Source organism: Pleurodeles waltl, chromosome 3_1 (genome assembly GCF_031143425.1).
Source record: "Pleurodeles waltl isolate 20211129_DDA chromosome 3_1, aPleWal1.hap1.20221129, whole genome shotgun sequence".
NCBI classification, from domain to species: Eukaryota; Metazoa; Chordata; class Amphibia; order Caudata; family Salamandridae; genus Pleurodeles; species Pleurodeles waltl.
In genome coordinates, this window is record NC_090440.1 from 558599787 (window position 1) to 558619515 (window position 19729).

General features: G+C 45.6%; 1 protein-coding gene across 4 annotated transcripts in view; it reads left to right on the plus strand.

Annotated features, from left to right (window-relative positions):
- The window catches only part of SPG11 (SPG11 vesicle trafficking associated, spatacsin), a 579875-nt gene that overhangs the window by 276565 nt on the left and 283581 nt on the right, over positions 1-19729 (plus strand). For all 4 annotated transcript variants that reach the window (XM_069222954.1, XM_069222953.1, XM_069222956.1 and 1 more), the window contains one exon: positions 19385-19451. In XM_069222954.1, the coding sequence (XP_069079055.1) occupies positions 19385-19451 (67 nt within the window). The remainder of the gene's footprint in view (positions 1-19384; positions 19452-19729) is intronic.

Sequence of the window (19729 nt, forward strand, 5' to 3'; positions counted from 1 at the left end):
TATGCTTCCACGAAAGCTCTTTGTGATGTTATGTGGGACCTACATTTGGACCTCACTTTCCTCATGTGTCCTCCTTTGAACCAATTCACAGTTGTTCATTGTGCTTCCTCATCTTAAAATCCGTCTTTCTGACCACAATAACGTTAACACACTGTGTGAGTATGTTTCAGTCCTTCTTAGCCCAGCCTCCTTATATTATCTTTTTCCAGTGAAACTGGTGTTGAGGACTCAAGCTGCATTCCTACTGAAGGTGGTTACACATTTTCAACTCAGGCAAGCCATCATGCTTCCGATATTCTTTGTGCTGCATCAGCCCTCAAAAGAGGAAGAGAGACTTCATTTTTTGGACTGACCACAAGTGTGATTTCAGCTTTTACACTGATCTCACCAAGGAACATCGGATGAATGATCAGCTGTTTGTAGGATTCTCTGGGGCAAAATAAGGCAATGCAGTGCAGAAGCGGACAATCTCTATTGGATAGTGCTAAGTAGCCTCAGGAAAGTCTGAGTGTTCATGCCACTAACACTACTACCACTGCGTTGGCACATGGAGTGCCTGTCATGTATATCTGTCAGCAGCTACATGGACATCAGTGAACACATTTACAAAGGACTACTGCCTTGACTGTCAAATCTATTGGGATAGGAATTTTGCCTGCTTGGCCCTGCAAGTCTTTATAGTCTGAACCATTTCACAGACCCACCAACTTGGATGGTAATGCTTTGGTATCTGTTCACAGGATGAGGAATCTCAAGTGACCACAAGAAGAGCAAGTTACCTACCTTTGGTAACTCTCTGCTGGATACTCATCTAACTGCACATTCCTCATCACCCTCCCAACTCCCCATTCTGGTGAATGGTCTCCTTTCCATCTGAAAAGGTTGCAGTTTAGGAATCTGCACACCGGTATTTCAATTTGCTGGTGGGTGGTGGTTATATGCAATTTCGCTCTTCTCTTCAGAAAAGGAACAGTATTGATGCAGAGTCACACAGCGCCACCTTATAGTAAGCAGGAGCACTGCTTTTGAGTTTTCCGGATCCAGTCTGGTGCCTTTGGACATTCACAAGGTGAGGAGTTTGAAGTCAGATAGAGTATCCACCAGAAAGAGCATCAACAAAGGTAAGTAACCTGTTCTTTTGAAACAGGTCTATATTTATTTTGATTTCGGCAGAGGGGTTACTCTGTTGCAACGGTGACGGATATCCCGTCTGCTGAAATCTAAATATCATAGAAAATAATGGTATTGATGTTTCGGTGAACAGGATATCTGTCACCGTTGCAACAGAGTAACCCCTCTGCTGAGATCTAAATCAGGCCCTTATTGTTTGTTCGAAAACCAGCTCAAGGATGTGTAGAATCCATCTTTACCATGCATGTGGATGGGCTTTTGTTCATACCTAAGCAGTGCAGGGACTGTCTTCTTGCGTAAGAGTGTTACAGTTGCTTAACAAACTTTGTGTTCTGTGCAGAGTGCACTCTTGTAGGGCTTTTTGCTTTTTCCATCTTAGGCGAAAGAATGATCACAGCTCAATATGTTCCATTATGTGGTCACAGTGGTTTGGACACGTGATATAGCCAAGTGTCATGCATTGTTCAGCCACCATAAGCATCAAACTTCATTTTGACATGGGGCATTTGAGAAAGAAAGTTGAACTAGGTGTTTCTAGGGCTATAATTTGAACACACTGAATGTCAGCACACAGGCTTAGAAGGGGTTTAAGCACCCAAGTTCTGTCTGCAGTACATGCTAGAAAATACAGATCACTGGTTGCCTATTCATGATTTTCAGCTGTACAGTTTGCAGCTCACTCACTAACTCATAGATTTTCAGGGTTATTGTATGTGCTAAAAGTGCAGTATCGCCAAAGTCATCATAAGGACTACTTCTGGCCTTCACCTTCAAAATGTTTATGGTTTGGCCCCAGATCTTTTTGTATGAGGGGATGCGGCTTCTATAGGCATGCTTTTCAGACAAGCATGATATAAACCTATCATTTTGTGGTGTAGTGTCTTATGAAGAGGACATTAATTCTTGAAGCATTTGTAAGCACAGTTGCCACAGTCCTGAAGCTTTTCAGAAAGCAAAGGTCTGTCCAAGTCTCAATGAATGAGGATGACACTAAGGAAGTGTCACTTGTCCAGAAGTGGCACTGCACAGAGTTCAACTGTGAACCTGCTGCCCACTACACAGTAATTAGTGAGCTGAAGCTGGGTTCTGGGGGGTCTGTGATCTTGCGGATGATTACGACGACAAATTAAGTGGTTTACATGACCAAAGTGGCTGAGAGCGGGAAAGTACTGTTTGATACCAGAGGGCTCAAAAGCAGTAAAAGTGAGGCAAAAAGCAGTGTTTTCAACTGAAAAGCAAATACTCCCTTTGGGGTGTTTTGTCGTTTTTAACAGAAAACCAGAAACCCTAACTGTAATATATTAGTGGTAAGAGAAGGAGCCACTTACTAGCAATTATTACTAATGCCTTGTAGGACTGATAGCCTCCCTCTATGGAACAATGCTTTTATAGCATTGGCTTTGCGGCACCTCTTCCCCTACTCATGCATTGGATCTAAAATTGGGTCACTGAATAACAGCTTGTATAAATAAGGTCCTTTATGAATGTCCAGATTATGGCAGGTTTGTGTAATGTCTTTGTTTCCAAACATATAACCCACAGTCACCAATTTCGTTACTCCTCTTATGGACTGACCCAGAACATATCACCCAAAGGCTCTCATTTGGAGAGGCTTGCATAATTCCATTACGTGTGGTTTAGAGGGTAACACCATTCTCCAGATGTTTTTCCCAGGATATATTTTGACAGGTCATATCTGCTGAAACCTATTGGAGGAAATGCCCAATAATTACTGAGACATGCAGATTTTGGTACAGTTCCTACAGAGGACATGAAAATAAAGAGAATTGGATTCAAAGTGTGGAAGCGAGGATTGGAAGGTTATTTCAGGTCTAAGCTAATTACTTGTTGTAAGTGTCACATGAAGGGGTATTACTGTATTACTGTCGGGTGAAAGACCCTGTACCAGCTGCACCCAGAATGGCAAGTATGTATATTGTGGGTGAGTTTACCCCAGTGTAACTTGTTGCATTCAATCTAGTGGCTCTGGACCTTTGGGAAAGGGATCCAGCTGGTTAAAGTACAAATACAGTGGGGTTTGCTTTGGAGGCTAGTGTCAATGGGAGGATGATTTCCGCCCTGAGAGATACTGGAGCTAACCGGTATCTCTGTAGTTGAGAGGAAGTATCTCAAACCAGAGGAGATTCTCCTTGGCGCTAATGGCACAGATGTGATAGCCAGTGGGAAGACATGGATTATCTGATTGCTTATGTTGTGGTAGGAATCAGTGGCAAGTCGACCACGGTTGATATAGGCGTAAGAGAGAAGCAAGGTTCTGGATGTCTCTTGGGCAATGATTTGATTGCCTCTGGTATAGTACCAACACCAGAAGCCTTCATGGCTTGGACTATGTCACCGGTTTGACAAGAGCACATGCTTTATCTTAGTCTCAGGAAGAGACTTGGAGCATCCCAGATTTGCTTAGTTAGGACAAGATAGTAGGTGGTAGATGGCCATAGTATCTGTTGCCCTTGCTCAATATGGTGAGGAGGATAGGAATCCTAAATCAGACCAGTTGTTGGAGTCTGGGTCACTGCCAGGGCTGCGGGTGGCCTACCTGGAAGGAATTCTATAAGGCACAAGTTGAGTGTCCTACGCTTGTGTGGCTCCAGGGAGTCCAGGAACAAGTCAGTAAGGGAGTGGTTGGAAGATATTACATTGACAGGGAGGATGGACTGCTTTACATAGAACCCGTGAATCTTTAGCCAGGTGCTAGCAAAATGCTTTTGAATCCACTCAGGCACTTAACGTTCCTGTTGTTACTGGCCCGTGATGTGCCCTTAGCAGGACACTTGGAAACTAGAAAGACCCAGTCTCTTTTATTGGCCATGGATGACAGGGCCACAAAGAATTTCTGTAGAAACTGTTCCGCTTGGCAATTGAGGGGTAATTTAGAATTTAAGACCAAGGTACCAATAGGGCCTTTGTCAGTTGTAGGTTTTATGTTTAGGCTGGTGGGAATTGGCATTGTTATTCTATTTGACTCCCATTCTGTGTCAGGCAACAAGCATGTCTTGGTTGTTGTGGACCAAGTCATTAGTTATCCAGAGGCAGTACCTCTGAGGAGCAGTGCCTGCAAAGGTGGTAACTTGGAATCTTTTCTCAGGTTGGATTTCCTGAGACTGTGATTTCTAGCTGGGGAGCCAACTTTATCTCCTCTCACATGAGACGTGGGAGCAACTTACCACTTCTCCACAGCATACCGCCCACAAGCCAATGGGTTGCTGGAAAGGTTTTATAAAACCCCTAAGAGCAAGACGGAAACTCTGCCAAAGAACCTCAAGAGGACGTAGATGGAAACTCTGCCAAAGAACCTCAAGAGGACGTCCGTCAGATTTCTCCTGCCATGTCTCTGGTTCACTGACCGGTACATTGCACAGAAGAGAGTGGGTTTCAGACCCTTTGAACTTCTGTTTTGCACTCATTGCACCTGACCCACTCACCTTGATCAGAGAAGTGTGGAAAAGAATGTCGAGTCACCTCAGGAGCATGTGATGGTTATGTAATCGGCCTCCGTAAGTTGATGGTTCAATACATGATTTAGGTGAAGAAAAACCTTCAAGCAAGCCAAGGGCAGCTGATGAAGGAGTGGCATCATGACCAGAAATAGTGTAATAGAAATATAAATCTGGGGAAGGGTTAACGCTTGTCATTGAGCTGACCCCTCAGTGCAGAAAGAGTGTAAAGAGGTGCTGGGACAATTTCCCCAATGTTATTGTTGACCCCGGGGTTGACACATGCTTGTGTTATTGATATTTATAGTGAATATAGTCTGTCAGTAAAAAGACAGACTTATTGCATGCAGTGGCAGCTGGTTTTTTGGCAGGGAGTGGGGCAGATGGGCCACACGCACACATATACACTCTCTCTCACCCATGCATTCACACGCATGCACACACACCCACTCACAACAAAGTCATACATTTGTACAGACACACACACACCCAGACACACACCCTCCCCCCCAAACATTCAAAAACATAAAACTTACCTGTCCTGCAGCTCCTGGAGCGGAAAGCCTCGGCGGTCCCAGAAGGATTGGCAGTGCTGCTTTCCCACTTTAGGTCACCCAATGATGAAAGACAGCAGTCCCTTACTTGTCACAGACTGGGATGGGGTTAGTGAGACTTCTAACCCCATCACAGTCTCTGACAAGGTGTCATTGATTGACTCTTAGCCCTGGGCACTCCAGGGCTTAAAACTGAAGCACCTATGTCAGAGACAATCAGTGACACTCCCCCTCGTCACCAGGGTGAAGGGTTTGAGTCACTTTTGCTAAAATGAGGACGTCGCACTCACACCCTGTGAAATCCTAAGCCTGGCAAAGTTCAGTTCAGGCAGCGCAGAGCCTGTGCATTTAGCGCATTAGTTTTTTCTCAAAATTCTACGTTTCTTGTGTGTGCAAGGGAACTATATCCCCTCCTAAACTACAGAGTCTAAGCCTTGTAGGGACTGGCACAAAGAAATGTCTGTGACAAATTCCCATGAAGGATGCCTTAGGTGTTCGGGTTAAGGGCACGACTCCAAGTCCTGCGATGAGTGTGCCCTTATAAATCCAAGGACAATCAGGAACACCAAGTGAAGTTGTACTTTGCCAAACACAAAAAGAAGTTTCAGAAGTCCCACTCCAACTTCCAGTCTGGCACCAATATCCACTCTGGTTTCTTTGACATCGACACCATCTCCAACCCTTCTGGCACAGAAGGAAGACCCTGTCTTAATAGTCCCATCTGACTCCAGGCCGAATTTATCTCGAACCCTGAAGCTGTTCGATGCACCCGGTCCCACTTCAATCCGCCTCAGACAGGACCATGCCTTTATCCCACCCCAGTGTCCCAACAGCGTTTCATTCTGACTGGGCAGAGTCAGCCAGTCTTTGGAGATGACAATAGAAATGATGGTGGGGATGACAATCTGTACATGGACCTGCAGAAGGCCAGTGGGTTGAGCATTTTCCCACACACTGGACTTCCATCAACAGGAGAGATAGTTTTTTTTGCGATGTTGATGGGAGGGGCAACAGGCTGTTTAGATTTATAACTGCCAACTATGGAAGTCAAAACTCATGTGTTAACAGACGTTTTGCAACCTGGACTGACTTCTTCTGAATCTTTACTGCCATTCAAAAAGCCCTGACTAACTCTTCAATGGGCACCTGGTCTAAGTATTTTTTCTATTCACCGTTGAACAGAAGGTTGCCTGGTGCCAGTTTACTGTGACATCTTAACACATCACCCTGGTTCAGGCTTTAAGCAGCAGGGTGAAGCTGATTTAATTTTTATGTGATTCCCCCAGACAGAGAGTCGAAAAGAATCAAAGCATTGGGGAAATGGATGTTTTCACAGGCAACCTATCACTTTGAACAGTCAATGCCATTTGTTTGCTGGGGAGATACCCCCTTCATTTATGGTACATGGTGGGTGAGATCATGTTGGCAGTCCCTGAAGAATTCAGGCCAACCTGCTTCAAACCATCCAGGATGGTCATACGCAGCCGCCAAATATATCATCCTTTCTGGATTAGACACTACTGACTATTTGGGCAGAGCAGTTGGCACTCGCATGGTGCTTGGGCATCACGCTTGAATTAGATCTAGGGCCCATCTTGTGATGTGCAGGCCTTTTTGATGGCTATGTCATTAAACAGATCATGCCTGGTTTGAGAGAAGGCCGATTTAGCACGCTACAAAGAAAGCTGGGCCATGGCTAGTTCTTTAAGCTTTTCTACTCCAGCATGACATTTCCCTCAGTAAGTTTACCCTTTTGAATATTTTCTAGAGGTGTGGTATACTGGGATAAGCAAGGTCCACTGCCTCCACAACAGGCATCTCAACTGTTTTAGCGTTGGGGTTCCAGCCAACATCATTCTGACCCACGGGGGCAGGGAGCTTCCTAGTCCTCCAAGACCCTTTTGTTTGCTCTTAATGACGCATGATCACTGTGAGAAATTGGGTCTCTAGTTGGCCGAGGTATGCACTCTGTCCAAATAGGGATCATAATCCTAGTCACCGTAAGTCAGGGACAGACCCTAAATAAACCTGTGCCCAACCCTTGGTAGGTTGGCACAGAGCAGTCACGCTTAACTCGAGAGGTAATGAGTAACACTTAGGGCCATATGTACGAACACATTTTCCCATAAAACACAGAATGGGTAAAACTCTTTGCTACATCTCGCCCTTAATTACAGGAACAATGAAAGACACCACAAAAATACTCAACACCAGGAAAAATAGAGAATATTTCTCTGAGTAAAACAAGACCTAAATGACAGAAATCCACCCAGTAGACGTTGAGATATACATTTTTTACGATTAAATGTGAGAACAGTGCTTAGAAGTCTCTAGCAGTAAAAAGGTTTTCTTGAGGTTGAGAGGGACCAGTGCAAATCCAAAATCCAGGCCAACCGCGATGGCGAGTAGGCCGGCTACACACCTACACAAGGTCTGCTGAGCAGTACCTTTGTGGGAGCATTGCGCTGACGGTGAGGACACAATGTGTTAATATTTCTGCCGCACTGTGGGGGATGTGTCTCTTTTTTTCAGCTTTGTTGCTGCGGAACCCACTTTGTACAAGGGTAAGACTTGCAGAGTGCAGCAGGAGAGTTGCCAGCAGTCTTTGATGTCCCTGAGACTGCAGAAGAATAGAGTGCAAGCTCTTGGAGACTTTTGGGCACAGGGATGTTGAGAGCAAGTCCAGTCCTTCTCACTGCAGGACAGAAGCAGCAGGCCAACACAGCAAATCAAGTAGCAAAGTGGCAGTCCCTCCTATAGCCCAGCAAGCAGTAGGGCAACACAGCAGTGCAGTTTCAGAGTGGCAGTCCCTCCTGGCAGCACATCAGTCCTTCTTCCTGGCAGTGTGTCCTTGGTTCCAGTGGAGATCTGGTTTGGTGGGGTTTGGGGTCCTATATTCATAATTTTTGCCCTGGTTCTGAAATGTGGGAGCAACTCCCCCAGGACTTAATTTGAAATCTACAAGGTCCCTGTCCTGCCCTCCATGGCCCCAGACACTCTAATGGGGGCTATTCATCCCTTTGTGTGAGGAGAGACACAGCTCTATTCAGGAGTAAGTGTCAGCTCATTCCACCCATCTAGCCAAGGAAGACCCATCTGCCTGGTGATGGGCCATCAGTATGCAAATGCCACACCCAAGTTCCCGTTGATTGTTACAATTTAAAATCTGACTTCACCATAAGTTGTAATTTTAAATTGTGAGTCCAGGGACACCAAACCCCATATGTCGATCTCTTCCCATTTGAAAATTACACTGAAAAGATATTTTAAGGTAATCCCAATGGTATCCCGTGGGGGAAATAGGCAGTTGAATAGTGAAAAATGGTTGTTCACTATCTGGACATGTTAAACTTAAAAGTACATGTCCAGCTTTTTAAATACTGTGCACTGTGCTCTTGGAACTGACTATGGCCTACCTTAGGGATGACTTACATGTAATTGTAATAGAAAGGAAGGTTTGGGCCTGGCAAGTGGGCACACTTGCCAGGTCGAAATGGCTGTTTTAAACAGCACACACAGGCTCTGCAGTGGCAGGCCTGAGACATGTTTAAAAGGCTACTGTAGTGGGTGGCGCAATCAGTGCTATAGTCCCATTAGTAGCCTTGATTTACAGGCTTTGGGCACATGTAGTGCACTTTACTAGGAACTTACAAGTAAATTAGATATGCAAACAGGTTATACCATGTCTAGAGGAAAGAGCACATCCACTTTAACACTGTTTAGCAATGGTAAAGTGCCCAGAGTCCTGAAACCAGCAGAAACAGGTTCAGAAAAAGAGAAGGAGGAAGGCAAAAAGTTTGGGGATGACCCTGCAGAAAGGGCCATTTCCAAAAATCACCCTGTAGGAGACCGGATCAAACATTGCCTCCAAGGGTGGCAAAATATATAATCTAAAGGGTGAGTCCTTCAGATAGGTCAATGAGGCTATACCTGGACAATCCTTTTTAACCCTCTGCATCTTCTGCCCATATCAGGGTGTCTTTCGGAGGAGCAGTTGTCCATCTTGCTTCAAAAAGTGCACGCTGTTTTGGTCAAAGGAGCCATATAGAGGGTTCCGGCGCTGGAAATAGGGACTGGCTGTTACTCCTGCAATTTTCTCATGCCGAAGGACAGAGTCTTTGAATTATTTTAGATCTCCACCTTGTAAATTACTTTTTTATAGAAGGATAAATTCAAGATGCTCACGTTGGCTCAGGGTCTGTCTGCCCTGAATCAAGCCGACTAGATGGTGGCTTTGAACCTGTAGGACTCCTACATCCATGTACCCGTGCTGCAGTTCCATGGATGATACTTGTGGTTCAAGTTGGTCTTGGAGTATTTTTAATTTGCTGTGCACCCCTGCGGCCTTACCTGAGCCCCTCAGGTGTTCATGAATGTGGTGGTGGTGGTGGTGGTTTTCACACATCTTAAAAGTTTTGGGATACTGGTTTCCCCTATTTCGAGAGCTGGTTGTTGAAGGCAGGCTTGTCACTGTCAGTTGTAGACTACATCCAGTCACTGGCAAACCTCCTGACCTCATTGAGGTCACTATCACCTAGAACAAGAATCAAATCATCAAGGCAACCAAGTGCCAGATGGGGTAGTCTTCCGGGCTCTACTGTGGGCATCACAAGGGTAAAGAAAAAATTCATTTGTTAAATCCCCAGAATCTTTCTTTGTTTAAGTGGAAGGTGTCACCACCCAAACACACATGAGATCCCTTTTACGGCTCACATGTTATTAAAGGTTCTTTGCTGCCTACTAGGAGACTACACTTGCCCCACTGATAGCTTTGACATTGAAGAAGTAGTCCAAGAAGGTAATATAGACTGAGGAATTTCAAAATGCTTTTAAGGTCCTGAAAATGGCACTTTCAAAGCAATTGAACGAAATGTCCCTGACTACAATTAACCTTTCATAATACAGACATGTGCTTCAGATAGAGGAGTTGGAGCAGTGCTGGCTCAACTCGATGACAAGGGTAGAGAGCTTCTGGTGGCCTATGTTAGTCGCAGGTTACTTTCCAGAAAGCCTAACTGGGCAGCCACTGAGAAGGCATGCTTAGCCAGTGTGTGATTTGAGTATGTTCAGGCCATATCTGTTTGGTACTAAGTTTGTGGTATAGACAGATCACAGACCACCCAAGTAATTGATGACAATGAAGAGTGATAATCCCAAATTTTTGAGCTCGGCATTTTCATTGCAAGGTCTAGATTTCATCTTGACCTTACACAATGAGTCATTGGCCACAATGAAACATAGGAATGCAGATCCACTTTCCCTCCAGTATTGCCGTACTGATAACCGGGCTTCTCCAGTGACAGAGTAACGATCTGGGTAGTGTGACCTGGGAGGGGCAACTGTTGGAAAGGGAATGCCCATGCATGGTATTCAGGTTTGTTCCCTTACCCTGAGTGCCCAACTGCATGTATATCTGGTATTCTGATTTTTATTTTGGCCCCCCTATCATGTTAACCTAAGAGTGTGTGCAGAGGCCTAAGTCTGCCAATGAAACTATGAGGTGCTGGACCTGGCCTGTGGCAGGGTGAAGTGAACCAAACCTGCTGTCATTGACAAACATTGAATTGTAGTCCTTATCACAGGTTTAGTACAAAGAGGCATGATGGCAGCCTACCATGTTTTGTGAATCCATATTTATGACCAGATATTTTGTATCGGTGTCCCTGCAGTGGGGACATACTGGTCCTCTAATGTAAACTTCTTCTATTCCCTTTCTCAACTCATAGCGCTAACATCACAAGTGTATTTGCTAGTGTGTGTGTAGCCTGTGTGGTATATGCATGATGTGTGTGAATGCCCAAAAGTAATGGAGGCTTGTGGGATCGATTTCAGATACCCCAGACATGGCCTTTACACAAGATGCAGGTGAGGTTGTTTTCACAGACAATGTAAGTGTATTGATGACATTCCTGAAGCTGAAAAGAGGAGACACAAAAACACTGAAGTGAGGGGAGTAGAGACAGAAATTGGTCAGGCCTTTTGCGTGGTAGGAACTGCTAATTAGATTTTCTGAACACTGCCATTTGGTAGATGTTAGAGTTTAGGGGTGGTACTGCTAGCCCTGCCTAATACCACTCATCAGGGGTTAACTTAGCCTATTTTAGTGCTCATGTCCGCATCACAGCACTAAAATGTATTAGCCATGCATTACATCTCTTCTGACCCCATGTGTCAATGTGAAGCGTGACATGTGAAAGCACAATTAAGCAGCAACCAGCATAATTCGTCTAAGGTTGCTCTACGTTGTTAAGAGCCACAGGCAATTTACTGCCAGTATGGCATAAATATGTGGCTATGGTCAAGAAATAAGCAGGACTGCATCACTTAAAACATAACAGCTAGCACTGGGCCCAGCTCTTGTGGATCCAGCAACATCCGCTCTTTTTTTTTTTTTTTTTGCTGTGCCAGGCAGTAGACTGAGTGGTGGTTGAGCAGCCATTGGGCGCCCTAGACATCATTCGCCCTGCCATTTGCCACTTTGCCATAGTGTCTTGATGCTTATTCAGACATTATGTGTGAGGAGAGCCTTCTTTATTTCAGTTTAATTTCTCCACCTTCTTGATCTGAAACTCAGACAGCACCTAGGGACAACCAGAGCTTGCTACATACGTGAATGAGGTGAATCCTTTGGATTAGAGGAATACCACAGAAGTTAATTAGGGTTTTTAAAGATTCTCTGTGCTGCAACAGACGGGACAGAGTTCAGGTTCATTAAAATGAATGTCAGTCCTACAACTAGATTACATTATGAGGAATAAAAAGCTTTCTCCATATTTAAATCTTTTATCGGGTTTCCTTAGAAAATAAACTAGAACGTTTTTGCTAATATGAATGATGTTGTTCATAACTATGTGGCATGCAAACAGTAATTAGCATAACTCTTAGCACCCATGCTTGGTTAAGGGTTAATCTCTTTTGGAGCATGAGTTGGGGACAAAGAGATGAAACCGGAATGAAGGGACGCAAAAGGAGCAGTGAGGGGAATAAAAGAAGACAGAGAGATGGGTGGACACACAAAAAGAAAGATGACAAGACAGGGTAAGTAGGAGGAATAGAAGAGGAAGGATAGAGGAGGGATTTAAGGAGACTTAGTGGAAAGTTGAAACTGAGAGGTCAAGATTGAGAAAGGCTGAGAGATGAAATAAAGACGGGTGGGAAGAAAAATGTAGTGGAGGGAGGTGACAAAGAGAGAGAAAAAAATAAGTGGCATAAAGAAGGATATAGATAGGGGAGGAGAAAGAGTGTTAGGCTTTTCTAGGTGTGCAAAAATAAGGAAAATGTGGATATTGTGACTGTGCACCATATCAAATAGCATGCAAGCCAGCACTCTATGGGGCCTGATTTTAGGATGGGCATAAATGGAGAATATTCAAATTTCTGGAAGTATTGCCAAATTGGGAAGGAAATAGTCAGTAACGTTTCCTTGACCATGGGCATAGATCTATGAAACAAACTATACCTTTCTCCTCTGTTTTAAGCACTTCACAGAAAGTGTATTTTCAGTTACCACCCTGGTCTAAATTAGCCCTTGGCTTTCACACTACAAGAGGCAGAACAATAACCCTTCACTTTCCTGACTCAGTTTTGGATGTAATTTGGAGCTCAACGCAATCTCAACACAAGGGCAGCAAGCCATCAAAACTCCATGGTCACTAGCACACATCAACAAATGTCAGGATCTTCTGCTGAAGACCGTCACTGACTGCTGCTCTGCCTGCTTATTTTGAGCAGGTTGTTACCAGCACCCTACGTATGTCCTGGTTCAAACTCTTTCACCAGAACAGGGCCCAGAGGTACACAGTGGAGGAAAATGTAGGTACTGTAGATGCAGTAGGACTATTACATTCTGAAGAAGTGGTCCTTTTAGATATTTACCACATTTCATTAACTTAATTGCTGTATTCTCCTTAAGGTGTCCCTAACATGTCACACATTAGTCATTGAAATGTCACACATAAATGCACTAAAAATATGAAAATAGCACATATGAAGTGAAAACATGGCCGCTATAGACTGCAGTCTGTTGTGCAAGGTCAGGGGGAAACTTTAGATGGAGCCCATCCTTTTCTCGTTCCCTGGTTACACTTTCTGTTGGCCGTTGACAGCCAGGTGGAGAAACCTCACTCCTCTGTGGGTGCTCAGAGAGGAGAAACATCACTCTACACAAAGTCTGTGTTTGGAGACCAGCCTGGAAAGGCCCGAATCGATTCTTAATATGCAGACAGTGAATACAAATTTCCTGCCTGACTTTGTTGTAAAAAAGTGGGACTGCACTGCCCCACTTGTTCCAATTCCAGGTCCTCTATGCCAAGGAAGGGAGTCTTCTGCAGTGTACTCAGAGTATTGCATACAACCAGAGCCAATGTCTGCCTTACAGGCAGCTTCCCAGAGTTGAAAGCACATCATCTGAGTCTGACCTCTTGCTGGAAGAGCAGTGAACCTTTCCACAAGTCCCGAAAAGCCTGGCTGCCTGCCTACTGGAAAAGGGAAAGAGCCAGACACTCTTGCAGAAGGAGCAGTGTGTTCTTGGTGACGGTGGGTTGCCCAGAAGAAGAAGAAGACTAAAGAGAACGATCTGTGGACCTTGGTGTTGGTGGGCTTGCAGTCTTTCCATTGCAGTTTCTGTGCTGAAATCATGAAGACTGAGTGCGTGATTACTGAGGCCGAGGCTTTGATCGTGAGTTGACACATTTCTAGTGTGTGGCTACATCACCTTAGTCAGCCGCTGCATGGCTGCATCATCACCAGAGCATCAGTGTGTGCATAGCTGCATCATTATGGCCCATGTATCGTCCTGTGTATGGCCTTATCCTCACCAGTGTATCAGCCTGGGCGTGACTCAATTGTAAGTATTGGTCTGTGCGTGGCCGCAATTCCCATCGACGAATTTGGGCTGCCAGCTCCAACTTGGCTAGGCGGAGAGCCCAACTGCTTTGCTGAAGCGCACAAACAGCGCTGCTGGATTGGCCCACCATCTCTCAGAAGACAGAGGGGAGCGACCATGCTGAGGAAGAAGTTGGGCGTTCACCATCGCTACCACTGAGAGTCAACTTGTACTTGGCCCAGTTTTGTAGTGCTATAATGGAACAGACCCCAGGACATCCAAGGCAAATTACCCCAATCAACACGATTGAGGCCCAATAGCCCCTGCTTGCTCTGCACCCCCTGAACAGGGTCTGATAATTGGCATCAAGCTGTGTGAGAGCCTATTAAAGGCAACTTTGATCAACAGAGGAATACATTTAACTTATACACATTAGCGCCTGCACATTGGTATGGCAGATACAAGGTTAGTCTGGGCAGACTGTGAATCCGTTACGTAAGCGGGAGAGAGGCTGCACAGAGATGAAGTCACCCCACCTCCTGACCACATCAGAGATATCCTGTACTGGATAACCAAGCCTCACTTGGTGAGAACAATTCTTGAACTGTGAAAAACTGAGTGCACTTTAAGTATAACAGGTGGAGGGATGTTATCTACATCTAAGCCTATTTGTGTTGTAATTTTGTCCCAGGTGGGAACCACGTGTACTAAAGGGGTGTGGGGGGGAGGTGCAGGAAAAAGTAGAAGGGAAAGGCACAGCCGACGTCAGCACCGAGAACACTAAACTGCATCTTGCCAGTGTTGTGTGTGTAGTATTTAGTTCTATTGTGCATTACTTTCTTTCTTGAAAGTAAATTTGGGCACTCACCTATTGCACGGCTATGTGATTGTTGAATGCTGAGCTTGAGCACCCCCACATTAACTCCTTGAGAGGTGTCTAACAGTGTCTTATACTAATGTGAATGGCAAGCACGTGGTAGTAAACATACATCTACAGTCAGAGATTACTTCCATTGAGAAAGCCTTTAAAACATGCTTAAATGATTGGGCTTCAAGGAAGAACCACAATCGTTTGAACTCAGAGAAGACTGAGAGTTCAATTTTTGGGATTGTAATTCCAGTTCTTCCTGTTCAGATTCTTGGTGGCCTTGCTTTTTAGGACCCCCTCCTCCTTCAGTAGAACAGGCCCAAAGCCTAGGCATTATGTTCAACACCAAGCTGTCCTTCAGATTGCCATGCTCTTGGCATCATGATTCTTGACACTGAGATCTTTATCCAAACTTCTGCAACTTATTCCAACTCCTTATTGTCCAGATCCTCGTCTCATTGGATTATCGAATTTACCTACCCAACTATGTGCTGAAACGCCTTCAAATTAAAGCTGATCACCCTATTTTAAGTCTGCCTAGGAATGCACCTAGCATTGGTCACCTGGATTCAATTCAAGAGTGTATTTTATTCAAATCTCTTTGTATCTGCCATAAGATTTTAACCAGGACCGACCCAGCAACTATTATATCTTGTTTTATCGGGTTTAGTCTCTCTCTTGCAACCTTTATGGTCGGCACCCTACAATCTTCTGGTACTTCTTTGCTTCAATAGTGCTGAGTTCAGGTGGTACAAATACATGAAATAATCTTCTGCTTTCCATCAGTCATCTCTAATCCTCTTTCTGTTAGATAAGCCTTGAAAGCTTGGCTCTTTTCACAAGCGTACTAGTAGTGTTCGAACTGTTGTTCCATGCTGTCTCTTGATAGTGCCAGAAAAACTTGTTGAGGTCACTGTTGCACTTTAGTGAATTCTCATTCATTCATTGATAATGTAGCCTGTCCACCATGCCTGACTAATGTAGCATCTCCTGACTGGTGAGAAAACCTCTTTTCACTGACATAGATGTCCTCTTCTCTCTGACTGAGGTGCCATATGCTCCCTGTCACAAAATGCCATTGTCCATGGTCCTGGACGGAACAGAAAAAAAACATTGACTAAAACTCATTCACGTAATTGGCATTGCCAGATGTCCCAAATAGAGCACAAAGGCACCAGTGTGATAGTAACGCCCAGAGGTCATTCACAGATGGCATTGCCTAGTGTTCTGGATGAAACATACAGATCCCAGTACAGTAGGGATGCCCAGAGGTAATTCTCAGTATGTTATTGGCTAAGGCTGTTGAGGAAGCACCCAGTCACCAATACGATAGTGAGACCCAGAGGTCCTTCACAATAGGGCACGGCCTAACATCTTAGAGAAAGCAGATAGACCCAGTTGCAATAATACACCTTATAGGTCAGTCACGGTATGGTATTGCCTAATATTTTGGAGGCAGCAGATAGACTCTGGTGCAGTAGTGACAGCCAGAGGTCAGACACATTATGCTGAGGTCTTGGCAAGTGGAGAAGGAAACAAGTACACCAAGGTTGCAAAGAGGCCTGTAGGAAGTTGGCTCTGTATATACTATTTCAAAGTAAGAAATAGCATGCACAGAGTCCAAGGGTTCCCCTTAGAGGTAAGATAGTGGCAAAAAGAGATAATTCTAATGCTCTATTTTGTGGTAGTGTGGTCGAGCAGTAGGCTTATCAGAGGGTAGTGTTAAGCATTTGTTGTACACACAGGCAATAAATGAGGAGAACACACTCAAAGACAATTCCAGGCCAAAAGGTTTTTGTATAGAAAAATATATTTTCTTAGTTTATTTTAACAACCACAGGTTCAAGATTTACAAGTAATACTTCAAATGAAAAGTATTTCACTTAGGTAACTTAGGAACTTTGAATCAGCAAAATAGCATGTACAGTTTTCACAAAAATTGCAATAAGCTATTTTAAAACTAGACACAGTGCAATTTTCAACAGTTCCTGGCGGAGGTAAGTGTTTGTTAGTTTTGCAGGTAAGTAAACCACCTTCAGGGTTCAAAGTTGGGTCCAAGGTAGCCCACCGTTGAGGGTTCAGGGCAACCCCAAAGTTACCACACCAGCAGCTCAGGGCCGGTCAGGTGCAGAGGTCAAAGTGGTGCCCAAAACGCATAGGCTTCAATGGAGAAGGGGGTGCCCCGGTTCCAGTCTGCCAGCAGGTAGGTACCCGTGTCTTCAGAGGGCAGACCAGAGGGTTTTGTAGGGTACCTGGAGGGACACAAGTCAGCACAAAAAGTACACCCTCAGCGGCACGGGGGAGGCCGGGAGCAGAGTGCAAACAGGCGTCAGGTTTGTAATGGAGTTCAATGGGAGACCCAGGGGTCTTTTCAGCGAAGCAGGCAGGAAAGGGGGGGCGGGCTCCTCGGGGTAGCCACCACCTGGGCAAGGGAGAGGGCCACCTGGGGGTCACTTCTGCACTGGAGGTCGGATCCTTCAGGTCCTGGGGGCTGCGGGTGCAGTGTCTTTACCAGGCGTCGGGTTCTTAGAAGCAGGCAGTCGCGGTCAGGGGGAGCCTCTGGATTCCTTCTGCAGGCGTCGCTGGGGGGGCTCAGGGGGGCCAACTCTGGCTTCTTTCAGGGTCGTAGTCACCGGGGAGTCCTCCCTGTAGTGTTGTTTCTCCGCAGGTCGAGCCGGGGGCGTTGGGTGCAGAGTGCAAAGTCTCACGCTTCAGGCGAGAAACGTGGAGTCCTTTTAAAGTTGTTTCTTTGTTGCAAAGTTGTTTCTTCTTTGGAGCAGAGCCACTGTCCTCGGGAGTTCTTGGTCCTTTTAGATGCAGGGTAGTCCACTAAGGCTTCAGAGGTCGCTGGACCCTGTGGAACGCGTCGCTGTTGCAGTTTCTCTTGAAGTGGGGAGACAGGCCGGTAGGGCTGGGGCCAAAGCAGTTGGTGTCTCCGTCTTCTCTGAAGGGCTTCAGGTCAGCAGCCCTTCTTCATCTTCAGGTTGCAGGAATCTATCTTGCAAGGTTCTGGGGGCCCCTAAATACTCAATTTAGGGGGGTGTTTAGGTCTGGGGGGTTAGTAGCCAAAGGCTACTAGCCCTGAGGGGAGGGGGGCACATCCCTAATCCTATTGGGGGAATCCTCCATCTGCAAGATGGAGGATTTCTAAAAGTCAGAGTCACCTCGGCTCAGGACACCTTAGGGGCTGTCCTGACTGGCCAGTGACTCCTCCTTGTTTTTCTCATTATCTCCTCCGGCCTTGCCGCCAAAAGTGGGGCCGTGGCCGGAGGGGGCGGGCATCTCCACTAGCAGGAGTGCCCTGGGGCGCTGTAACAAAGGGGGTGAGCCTTTGAGGCTCACCGCCAGGTGTTACAGTTCCTGCAGGGGGAGGTGAGAAGCACCTCCACCCAGTACAGGCTTTGTTACTAGCCACAGAGTGACAAAGGCATTCTCCCCATGTGGCCAGCAACATGTCTGGTGTGTGGCAGGCTGGCAAAACTAGTCAGCCCACACTGGAAGTCGGGTATGTTTTCAGGGGGCATCTCTAAGATGCCCTCTGGGGTGTATTTCACAATAAAATGTACACTGGCATCAGTGTACATTTATTGTGCTGAGAAGTTTGATACCAAACTTCCCAGTTTTCAGTGTAGCCATTATGGTGCTGTGGAGTTCGTGTATGACAGACTCCAAGACCATATACTCTTATGGCTACCCTGCACTTACAATGTCTAAGTTTTTGCTTAGACACTGTAGGGGCATAGTGCTCATGCACCTATGCCCTCACCTATGGTATAGTGCACCCTGCCTTAGGGCTGTAAGGCCTGCTAGAGGGGTGACTTATCTATGCCATAGGCAGTGTGAGGTTGGCATGGCACCCTGAGGGGAGTGCCATGTCGACGTAGTCATTTTCTCCCCACCAGCACACACAAGCTGGCAAGCAGTGTGTCTGTGCTGAGTGAGGGGTCCCCAGGGTGGCATAAGGCATGCTGCAGCCCTTAGAGACCTTTCCTGGCATCAGGGCCCTTGGTACCAGGGGTACCAGTTACAAGGGCCTTACCTGGATGCCAGGGTGTGCCAATTGTGGAATCAAAGGTACAGTTTTAGGGAAAGAACACTGGTGCTGGGGCCTGGTTAGCAGGCCTCAGCACACTTTCAAATCATAACTTGGCATCAGCAAAGGCAAAAAGTCAGGGGGTAACCATGCCAAGGAGGCATTTCCTTACAAGGCCACTCACTATTGAACTGTGTATGTGCTGCGGGAACAGAAAGACATTAGTGCAACAACACCTAGAAGTCAGCCATGGTATGCCCTTCTTTACTTTCAACCCTTATTAGATCTCAGAAAGCATATCTACCACTCTGTTTTATATCAGCTGGTTTACAAACCATGCCTCATGCTGCTATTTCCTGCTTGGAGGTTTATAACCACACAGGGGGAGAGGGCAGAGCTCACCCTCAACTTCGACAGTGCTGTATCAGCACAACATGATTTGCACCTTTTCTTGTGCACCTTTGTGTTACCATGCACTTCATTGAGTCATCATACACTTTGTGTTTACTTGCTTTGCAGGCTCTGGCTCCTTTTCATCCCTCTGGACTCTTTGGTTGGCAGTCTACGAACACTCTTGCTGGAGCAGGTAAGGCAGTTATGTTAAACTTTTGTTCTTATCTGCACAGAACATGTTCTTTTGTCCAATGTTAAACCTTGCTGGTTATGTCTCTTTACCACTTACAACAAATTGTTTCTTATCAGCAATGCAGTATTTCGCTCCCTTCAACTATACTACTTGAATAATTCTTTTTAGTGGGAACAGTGCTACCTGAAGCACCCTACTCATGGCAAACAGGTATTTCTGTGACATCCTTCTAAGAGAAAAGATTTTGGCTTTGCCTCTAGTTCTGGAGTTAGGTTGAC